General features: G+C 39.4%; 1 protein-coding gene across 1 annotated transcript; it reads right to left on the reverse strand.

Annotated features, from left to right (window-relative positions):
* Positions 1–611: 611 nt before the first annotated feature.
* sec61a1 (SEC61 translocon subunit alpha 1) lies at positions 612–7002 on the reverse strand. Its single transcript, XM_034223817.1, has 12 exons — positions 6705–7002; positions 5987–6054; positions 5838–5903; positions 5171–5249; positions 4647–4778; positions 4436–4545; positions 3715–3868; positions 3463–3623; positions 3148–3345; positions 2725–2916; positions 2559–2635; positions 612–1745 (listed from the first exon to the last, which is right to left on the reverse strand). The coding sequence occupies exons 1-12, from the start codon at positions 6709–6711 to the stop codon at positions 1559–1561; spliced, it is 1431 nt and encodes a 476-aa protein (XP_034079708.1). The 5' UTR covers positions 6712–7002; the 3' UTR covers positions 612–1558.
* Positions 7003–11933: the final 4931 nt, after the last annotated feature.

Below are 11933 nucleotides of genomic sequence, written 5' to 3' on the forward strand. Positions count from 1 at the left end.
GCGCATTGCCGCCGCCACCAGGTCATAGAAACACATACACACAGATGTTTATATATACACAAAATAATGCGTTTAAGAACATTAGACATGTTGTTTTAATATGCACGATTAGAGTTATTTACATCTTATTTATCGGTCAAAATACCTTACATTTCTGACAAGCCTTCATTCAGGTAAAAGTGTAATATGTAATATCCAGAGGGGATTCACCTTCTATGCCATTTGTCACCATTTTTTTAATGATGTAAACTAGGCATCTACACTTTAAATAAATGCACTTATAACAATCACCTTGGAAAAACTTTTCCAATCCTATTATTAAGTACATTTTTATTTTAGGGGTGGGATATTGGAGTTCAAGTAATAGCCATTCATATATTAAAATATCTACTCATACTTTAACAAAAAATATAATCCTTAACAGTCAATCATATAGAAGTTGGATATTCATTCCCCTTTACAGTTATGTACTGTATGTAAATCACAATATATGGATCAAAAATGTTCACTACAGTTGCATTTATAGTATCTTTCAGGTTACTTTTCGTATTAAACAAACCATGTGCTAAGGAACATTTTGGTGGACCAAAAAGAAGAGACAAGAGACTTGACCTTTCTCCACAAAAAGGTTTTTATTGAGAATGTTTTTCTATAAGGTTTGTTCTGAAATGCATTATCTTTTTTTGTTGTTTACATATTCAAAAGACTTTATCTTACATTTAAGACAAATTCAAAATCATTCAATGCGTGGCCTATATACAGAAAGTCATAGTATTTCTCAGGTGTGGAAAAGCGATTGATGCAAGTGTGCTGAAAGCAGACAATTAAAAAACAAAACAAAATTGCAAAAGTGGGAGCCAAAAAGGAATATGACATGTGAGTTAATACTGCAGCTCCCTGGGAATGCCATACATTAAAACAGCGACAGGCGGACCCCAATGTGAGCTCCACATCCTCCTCTTACAAGACCCTGTTCCAATAAAAGCTATAACACCGGGTCACTGATCAGGAAAACGACAGTACTTGACAGTTCAGCTTCTGTTCCACACCTTCACATAATTGGCAGGAGGGGAAAATAAAATAAAGCTGAAAGTAAAAGTATTAACTAAGATAACAGCAAACAGAACATCAGGTGCATTTTTCAGAACACAGCAGTCAGTTGCCCTCCATCATCCGGTCGAGTATGCCGGCATACTGAAGCGTTCTGTTGTCAGTCTGAAAAAAAGGACCAAACTCCCGCAGGACTTCATCTCTTACACAAAGGAAGCCTTTCAAATGAATCTCGGGGAGGTATAATGTAGAGTCAGTTAGAAAATCGGATGAAATACAACTAAAATGTCGGTCTTTGTGTTACTTTGGAAGATACCAGGTAGGGGCAACAAGCTGTGTAGCTCCCCCCACCTCCCAAGGTCCCATTTTAGCTGAGATTCCTGAAGATTCCTCGAACATCCTGAAAGTGGAGAGCTGACGATGCAGGAGCTTCACATAGATGTAAACAAAATGCAAAGTTGGTGATCCTAATAAACGTTGGTAGAAGGTGGGATGAGGTTGGCTTTTTCTAGAACAGCAGAGCCCCCATACTGCCTACTTCGCTCTGTTCTTTCACAAAGATCTCAAAGTACTGATAGATGATGGTGACGGCCAGCAGGATACCGGTGCCAGAGCCAATGGCTCCAAGGAAGTCGGCCATTACTGATAGACCTCCGATACACAGTCCACCAAAGGCAGCTGCTGTAGGAATGTACCTAGAAAACAAAAACAGGAATATTTAGATCAATACTGAGAATTTCACATGACTGTTTCTGCAGAAAGCCTTAAAAGCAGTTTTTATTAAAATACTTTCCTCATGATCGTTTAAAAAGGACGAATGGAACAGTTCAACAAATACACATTGCTTTCTTTCCGCTGGTCACAAGGCTCAAGTCTTTAGATAAATATACAAGAACAGTCTTTATCTTTGCTGAGCATTAAGAGCCCCAAGGAGTCGGCTAGTAGAATCAATGTTTTGGCAATATTTCTAAATTGTTGAACTATTCCTTTAAGCATTGCATATTTCCAATGCATGACTAATTAGGATGACAACTGAAGAACACTTTATTTCATTTCTACCGTCTATTCTTTACCTCACGAACTAAAAGCAAACTAAAATATATATATATTTTGTAAGTTCTTAGTTTTAAGGTTCATGTGAAAAAATACATTTGGAAACAGGAGGACTAATACCCCATTTGATTAAAATCAATAGTAATAATAAATGATTACTTTTTTTCTAATCCTTTTCGCTTTTTATTGTAATACCTTTATATCTTTGGATTTATTTCTGCATTACCTTCCCATCTTACATGTCCTTGTCTTTTATGACACCACTTGAGTCTAAGACTGTCCGAAGAAGATCTACATACAGTATATATAAAACCTACAAATATTGACGTGACAATGTGTTGCTTGATTACAAGATGAGGGTTAATTGCTCGTCAGAGGCAGAAAGATGAAATCATGTAAATGTTGAATAAAGCTTATTGCCATTATAACTGTATGGATTGTGGTTTTCATTGTACCTGTTCAGCTCGTGGACCATTGAGGTTTCTCTGTGTCCCCTCATCACCATCTGCTGCTCCTTCAGCTGTTTCGCCACCTGGATTCAAGTAAAGAAAAGAGCTTTAAAACAAAGTGTGTTTGATATAAATACCCGAGACCACCTGCCTGAAAGTGTTTACCACTTACATCTTTAGCGGAGGAGCCAGAGACTTCAATCCAGGTCTTGGAGAAAAAGGCACATGATCCGAGCATGAAGACGATATAGATGCCAGCGTGGACCGGGTCATCGAGAACATTACCAAACGACTCCGGCGGAGAGAGGTAGTAACAGAGTCCGGCTACAGGGTAGGCCCGGGCTGGACCACCTGACGTAGCATCCTACAAACATCAGAAAATAATACACACTTTAAAACTGGGCAGACAAAAACCACAAAACAAACCATAAAAATAACATTCAGAACATTAGTTTACCAGCAAACGGCTATTTTCTAAGTATATCATGGAGTAATGTCCCCCTGAGCAGAGAGGAGGCACCATGCCTAATCATATTTGAGTCCTTTTGAGAGACTTCATTCTTGAAATGAAGTTGTGACTAAATGGTATACTTACAGACCAGGTACCGAGCAGATTGACCAGGAAGTTGCCACTGAAGCGTGTGGAAAGCATCTGGGAGATGACATACAGGTTGGAGACGAGGGCGGACTGCAGGATGATGGGGATGTTGGAGGTGTAGAACAGCTTGATGGGGTAGGTGTTGTACTGGCCACGGTAGCGAGCAGACTTGATGGGCAGATCCACTCTGAATCCCTGTGAGAAGAGGAGAATGTGAGCAATTCAGCCGTTTACCCTCCAGAACTTCATCATCTAGTCTATATGCAATTATTTATTTTCAGGTTCCATGTGGAAGAAGGTTCAGACACCAACCTGAAAGTATATGACTACAGCGAAGACAAACACGGTGGCGATGAGGTTCAAGAGGTTGGGCAGGTTCTGCCTGTAGAAGCCTTCTCTCAAAGCTCGCACTTTGTCTGTACGAGTGGCCAGCAGATGGAACAGGGCAATGATTGCTCCCTCAAACTCCGTACCTAGAAAGAGAAAACATTCACCAGTATGAGGCACAGTTCTGAAGAGTGCAGAAGATTTCTGCAGATATTTACATATCTTTTTATTTCTTACCTCTTCCAGTGTTCACCGTTGTGGGGCTGAAGGCCTTCCACACGATTGTCTCACAGATGTTGGTGGCAATAAACAACGAGATTCCTGAACCGAGACCGTAGCCCTTTTGGAGCAACTCGTCGAGCAGCAGCACGATGAGCCCAGCTACAAACAGCTGAGAACAAAACAGATACAGTCAGCTGAAAGAGCACAGAGGAAGTCATGTGAAAACGTTTTCACTTTGAAATACATTCACATAGCCTTGGAGGAGCTTAGCTGCAGACTGGGTTCGCTTTACTGAAGTTATTAAGTGAGTTTTAAAAAAGTAGTACATTATGCTTTGTGAGTACACTTTATTGAATTAAACACACCTGTTAGTCACGTATTGTTCATTATAGACCATGAACAATGACTATATGAATTGTATTATTTGACATAATTATACACACGACACTCTGAAATGACCTTGATGCACCTCTTGCACTTAGTAAGATGGCAGTTTAAAACCCTTTAATTAATGGAGGATAATATGTTTGATAATGAATGCCATCCTCACTGTAGGAGATTTGTCTTTGATAATAGAAAAATAGAAAGGACTGGGTTCAATTACAAAGTCACAATCCGCTGTGTTCTATTTCATTCATGTTTTATAATTGGTGCATTCTGAGAGATGACAGAATATAGATTTTAGTCAAAGTAACATTATTGGTTATGACACATTTTAGAAAAGTCCTGTTCTTACCTGAATGATGATGAGCAGACAGATTCCTGCACCCATCTCAGAGGGATCTCCATACATGCCGGTCATCACATACACGATGGCCTGTCCGATGGTGATGATCATTCCAAACACTAAAAGAACAATAAGCGGGGGTTAGACAATCTATAGACGTGCATATAAATGCCAACCGTCCGTACGTTTATAAATTACCACCCAAGGAGAGTTTACTTACATTTCTGAGCTCCATTGAAGAGCGCTCTGTCCTTTGGTGTGTCTCCGACTTCAATGATCTTAGCTCCAGCCAGCAGCTGCATGATGAGGCCGGAGGTGACGATAGGCGAGATACCGAGCTCCATCAGGGTACCTGGAGAGAGAAATTCAAGTTAGTACAAACCAGTGAGAGAGCAGGCACACACTTATTAGAAATGTCCCAATCAATCAGCCACCAGTGTATCAGTCGCATATCTATGGTGAAACTTATTGCCGGTTAATTTACAGCAGCATAATGGTTTTAAATCACACACAGCTTTGTAATAAATGTAAGTATTTAACAGTCAAGGTTTTATTATGAACCCACAATTGAGTTTACATTTTCAATGAAAAAAGTGTTAAAAAAAATTGTTTAATTCCCAATTAGTCTTTACAAAGGAAACAGAACAACAATAGTAATCAAATCAATACCAAAAGATTGGAATAACAATGGGAGCATCTATATATTTGTAATGTTTTCTTTTGATATATTATCTTGATCATTACCTCTGTTTGAGGCCAGAATGACTCTCATCCAGTAGAAAGGATCTGCAGAGTCTGACGACATGATGCCAAAGAGGGGGATCTGCAGGAAAACAAATATGACTTTAGTTAAGCACAAGCTTAATTGCTACTATGAACTTGCAGGTGTTGATTATTAAAGTCCACCTTTAAGCCTTTTGTTAACAAAATGTCATCATAATTGTTGTAAATCAAAACTCAGTGTAACAGTGTTCAAATCCCTGCCTGCACATTTCACATCAGAGTAAAACATTTTAATGAACTAACAAGCCCTTTAATTTAATACTAAGTCCAAATTGAAATAAAAATAATGCACCCTAAATAATTTATAGGATATCAAAATACATAATATCCACTTTTCTATTTCTACAGAAATATGTTACAACAGAACACTGCGACATATTTACTCACTTTATTAACAGTATATCTGTCCTTAGACCTTTGAATGAAGGTCATACAGAATTTTTAGCTGATAAAGTTCAGAAGACCAAATTGTCATTAATAAAGTGCAGGTGAACGTAGTGTGCAGGTTATGTGTTTATAAAACATAATCTTGTTGTCAAATGTTACATTAAAAAAAATCATATGAAATTTCAATCCATTTAGAGTTGTTGTTGAACAACTAAAACAGTAATTTATTGTTGGCACTTACCTGGCAACAGACCAGGAAGATGAAGAGAGTGATGGCAGTCCATAATACCTTCTCTCTGAACTGGATCTGTTAAACAATCACATTAGGAGAAGATATTTAACAACATATCCATAGCCAAATGCAAATGTAATAATGATTGAAACGCATACCTTTCTTTCAGGTTTTTGGATTTCTGGCAATACTGCACAGAACGGCTTTATCACCTCCAGGAATTTGACTGAAAACAAAAAAACACGAGTACATGTGTGAGTGAACTGGGAATGATAGCTGGCTGCCAGTGGGACGTGGCAGTGAGTGGTGGGCGGATTCAAGACATACTGGAATTTACAATAACCAAATTTGACGTGAAATAGGGCGTTTATTACGGTGTTTCTATATGTTTTCCGAAACCTTTACATAATCATTCCTAGGTGTTCTTATTAGCGGTTGGCAGTTGATTTAGTAGCAGCAGGCTCAAGATAACACCGGTTGTGTTGTGCGTCGTCATCACTAGACTGTCAGTGTCTTTGAATGAGTAGCTAACGAGTTAGCTTAGAAGAGATTTCCAGCCAACAAGAACCAACATGTCGCTTATAAAATCCTTCCACAAAAAACAAATTAGTCCCAACAAAAACACTGCCCAACTGTTTAATGGTATCCACTGACGATTTCCCATCATGAAAACCTCAAAATAGTACAGAAGCTACTGCCGACTAGCTAGCTAGCTAGCAACGTGAGCTAGCGAGCTATCAGAGCCAGTCAGCGCTAACACCGCGAGGTTAGCTATCTAAAGTTGTACAAAACAGATTAAACTGTATTTTATGTTGTTGCTAAACAGACTCTGGTTATCTTTATCTCGTACAAATCGTGTGCCAAAGTCATACTCACTACCCATGATGTCCCAACTGTCCTCCTTCGTGCTCCTTTACAGTGTAAATCTGGGCAGAAATCTCACTACTGACTGTGTGACTGAGAACCGGGAGGAGGAGAAACTTTAGAGACACGTCACCACTACAGACACGAAGCACAGCGATTTAAAGAACCAGCCCACTGCTGACATGTTACTGACTTTATACAAATAAATAAAACGGACGTAGTACATTTAATAGCTAATGTAATAAATACAATACAAATAATAACAGAGAGTATATCCTATTTCATGATTTCGTTGTTGTTTGTTAATGTTTTATTTAACAAAGTTGTGTAAGAACAAGGTTTTAAAGAAACAGCCTGTATTATTACACTGCAAACATGATTTATAATCCTGATAACCCAGATAAAACATGTTATTGTTCTATGATACAAACAACAATACATTATTATTATTAGGGTCTGAGACCTAGGTCGGCGAAGACCGATAAACCTGCGAAAAACACCCAAAAACAAGGAAAACGACCGGCAAAAGCATAGAAAAGGTTCGGAAATCATGACGGCTGATAGGCCGCGTGAGCCCAGTCACGTGCAACTCGCATAATTGATATCGTTACGATCAATTTAGTCGCTCGCGAAGCGAGCGATAACCATGCAAAACCCACAAAAAATAGGGTAAAAGAGGGGCAAAAGCCCATTAAAAGTGGCCTAAATGATGCCAGTACGTAGCCCATGCGACGACAGTGAGGTGGGCGTAGCAATGTGTAATAGGTTCCGGAACTTTGCGTCAAAAATTGCGTAGGCCACGCCCACTTCAATTTTTAACGTAAACTCCCCCTACTTGAACTTTCACGTAAACGAACGAAACTCGCCACGCATATCTAGGGTGCGGAGACGAACCAAAAAGCCTCTTGGAGAGGTATAAAATAACGTACAGGAAGTCGGCCATTTTGAATTTTGTGTCGGAAAAACGCGATTTATCGCGTTTTTCGTCCTCCATACAATATATCTTCTCCTAGGGACTTTATCCGTACGACTCGAAATTCGTCGGGTAGCTTCTCGAGACATGGGCAATCTAAAGTTATCACAGACGTTTTTTTCTTTCGCACGGCGTAGCCGTTATTTGTCGCCAAAGTTCGCGTTCGCTCGATGCTAGGTGGTCCCTCGCCATGGAACACGATGATGTCATAACTCAAACTGACATACTCAGAACGCCACCAAACTTCACATGATGGTTAACACTACAGCCCTGAACAGCTCTAGGTCAAATCTGATGTTACTTAATTTGGCGTTACCATGGCGACGGATCCTTTGCCATAAACAACGGTGTCGCTGTAACTCCAATGGACACGGTCCCATCGTCCTCCAATCTTCACTTTTATATCACCGGTACATGCCTCAACAGCTCTACGTGAAATCTGAAATCTCACCGTATGCCGTTTCCATGGAAACGCATCCCTCGCCAAAAAATACCATGTTGTTGTAAGTCAATGGAAAATGGTCCAAACAGCACCAGACCTCAGACTATCATTAATGGTCCGGCTCTCAACAGCTCTATGCCAATTATGGGATGTCCTCATATGCCGTTGCCATGGCAACGCCTCACTCGCCAAAAAACCTGGTGTTGTTGTAATTCAATGGAAAATCTTCCAAACGTCACCAGACTTCATATGATGGCTCCTAGTCCGGCCCTCAACAGCACTGTCAATTATGGGATGTCCTCATATGCTGTTGCCATGGAATGGCGTCCCTCGCCAATAAACCTGGTGTTGTCGTAACTAAATGGAAAATCGTCCAAACGGCGCAAGACTTCAGACTATCATTAATATCATTAATGGTCCGGCCCTCAACAGCTCTATGTCGATTTTGGGATGTCATCATATGCCGTTTCCATGGAAACGCATCCCTCGCCAAAAAATACGATGCTGTTGTAAGTCAATGGAAAATCGTCCAAACAGCACCAGACTTCAGATGATGGCTAAGGGTCCGGCCCTCAACAGCTCTACGACAATTATGGGATGTCATCATATGCCGTTGCCATGGCGACAGATCCTTCGCCATGAAACACGGTGATGTCCTAATTCAATGGCAAATCGTCCAAACGCCACCAGACTTCAGATGATGGCTAAGGGTCCGGCCCTCAACACCTCAATTCGACAATAGTGAGTTTTTCCCAAAAGCTGTTGCCATGGCAACGCTTCCCTCGCCGTTAACCACCATATTGCTATAAGTCCTGTGTAAATGGTCAAAAACTGTTCAAACTGTACATGTGTGCTAACCGTCAAACCCATAACACATATATGTGTCCATTTTGAGATTACGTTAAATGTCGTTGCTATGGTAACAAAATGGTCGCCGTGAAACACGGTTTTCTCATAACTCCAGTTAACATGCTCCAAACGGCCCAAAACTTCACAGGTTTGATAACGATGCAGCCCTCAACACATCTAAGCATATTATGGGATGTCATCATATGCCGTTGCCATGGCGACAGATCACCAGCCATCAAACACAACGTTTGTGTTACTGCTGTAACTCAAAGACATTGTCCGATCGGCCTGAAACTTCCCACGTTTGCCAACGGCCGAGTCCTCGAGACATCTGCCTGACGTCGACGTGCGGACAACAGCCTGCGGAACGTCGAAGACCCGCTCAACGCTGCTTTCAGCTTTAATTATTATTATTATTATTATTATTATTATTATCATCATCATCATCATCATTATCATCATCATCATTATTATTATTATTATTATTATTATTATTATTATTATTATTATAGTAGTAGTAGTAGTAGTAGTAGTAGTAGTAGTAGTAGTAGTAGTAGTAGTATTAATATTATAAGTTATATGATCATTATTACTTGACACATGCCATGATAATAATAATGATAATAATGAGTATAAAAAAGTGATAATATTCATTATTTATTATCTACATTTATGAATTAAAAAAGCCACCTTCTTTATAGTATTACAAAAACAAGTTTTTTTAAGACACCACATATTACATTTTCCGATAGTAATAATAATAAAAACAATTCAGGAACAGATTCTGAATTGTCTACACATCATTGCTGCTTTTGCTTAAGTGGGGGGTCTGATGTCTGCTGATGACCTTGCTCAAGCTACACTTTTACCTCTTATCAGCAAGATCGTCTGAAAATACAGTTACTTTTCAACTTCCCCCTGTATTAATAAATGTATATCTCCACCAGAGAGCAGCAGTGTCCTGAACATGGTTTTTGAATGCTGGCTGGGGAGGGCAGTTAGAGACAGATTTTCACTCAAGCTAGCAAGACTGTCAACAAAGTCAGACCATAACACATGAAGAGGTTGATCAAATAAAAAGAACTAGCAATGTCAATAAATGCCATGCAATACTCATTACGCAATTATGATACCGTTGTTGTGTTTGAGAGATGCTGATCAGTGTAAAATATGTACAGCAGTAAGGTTAGTTCATGTCAAAAGTATTGAGTGGGAATAATCATACAAACAGCATTTATGTCCAAAAGATGTCTCAGTCTCAATATATCTAATTGTTTAAAGTACCCATTTTCTTTCTTTAGAGAATGCAGTTAACAATGACAAAGTATCAGTCAACAGGACGTCATAAAAAGTTTGAGAAGCATTTCTCACATAGTTGAAAGAGGAGGGTAGCACACACAGAGAAAGAGCTCAGTCTTTCAGAGCATGTGCTGATAACAGTATGCCCATAGTGTTGGGGCAGAAGGGAAAAGATAGACGAGAGAGTCCGACAGAATAAAGCCTTATCCAAAGCCTTGTCAGAAGACGGAGATACTGACCAGGTGTGCTGAGGTCAGTGTGTCTCTACATCCTCTCCAGAAACTCACTAATGCCCATTGGTGGAGGCATAATTGCTGTCCTTATTCCAAGTAGCACACAATGCAAAAGTGTTGCATGCTAAATTGTACCACTGTTAAAGTATGTAAGATTTTATTCAAGTATACAAAAAAAACTGCTCAATATACAGACAAACTGGCAGCTTTTTACTATAATTTGTTATGGTTTTTCATATTACTGCTTCATCAGACAGACAGACAGACAGACAGACAGACAGACAGACAGACAGACAGACAGACAGACAGACAGACAGACAGACAGACAGACAGACAGACAGACAGACAGACAGACTCACAGAGAGATAGACCAATAGATAGATAAATACATAGATATTTGATTGATTGATTAAACCAAATTGACTTGCAACTTCAGTATTTCAATCAATATACAATATACAATCTTGGAACAATGAGTAATTGCAGCATTAATACCACCCCAACACACTCTTAATACATTACTTTTCTTTGGAAGTGTTCAGGGACACATATGCTCTGTGACAGCTGGTGTTCGATATAAGTATTTGACCTTGTAAGGAATGTTACAACTGCTATTTTCCCACATTCATTTATCTTGTTTTGTCCTCGAGGATTCACCCTCCTCTGATGCAAGATACGAGGGTTTCACTCTCTTGTTCTGTGTATGGCACTCTCCATAAACTCTGTCATGGAGAGTGCTCAGTCCCTCCATTAGTGAGATCAATAGACTCTAAGTTGAACTGTTTTGTGTGATACCACTATGCTCTCTGCCCTCTCCCTGGATTGTTCGTGAGGTTCTCTGAGATGAGGGGAGCACAGTGGATACATCAGCTCTCGGGTGGGAGTAAAAAGTTACAAGATCACCATGAGACTGAGCGGAGTGAGTCACTCCCTGCTCAGCTGTCTTTTCCCACTTCTCCTGTTGCCTGCATGCTTAGACTCTGGAAAACTATTGGCTACAGCTATGGTTAGTCAAGAGAAACGTGTTGAGACCTATACATCTGCTTCTCTTTCTCTGATTATTAATACATTACAAAGGGGTTCTCAAGTCTATAATACAATATAAGCCCAAGGAGACAAAACTACATTTGACCATGAAAATGCGCCAAAAAACAAACAAACAGACAAAAACTAGATAAATTGTTCATTTAAACATTATATAAAAAGGGATTCATGTGATAGCATTGAGCAAAGAGTTATGAAACATAATTATAGAGGTGTTTTATATGCATGTTGACTGATAAGAAGATAAAGAATTTCGGATAGAATATTTAGGGAGCTTTAAACTAAATCTGTGTAACGATTGTCTCAGTTGAAAAGGTACCACAAACTGTAAGAAGAGAGGGCAATTGAAATAAAAAATAAAAAACTGCAGCCAATGTCTTTGTCTTCTTATGATGGATGAT

Source organism: Gymnodraco acuticeps, unplaced genomic scaffold (assembly GCF_902827175.1).
Source record: "Gymnodraco acuticeps unplaced genomic scaffold, fGymAcu1.1, whole genome shotgun sequence".
Taxonomy (NCBI): domain Eukaryota; kingdom Metazoa; phylum Chordata; class Actinopteri; order Perciformes; family Bathydraconidae; genus Gymnodraco; species Gymnodraco acuticeps.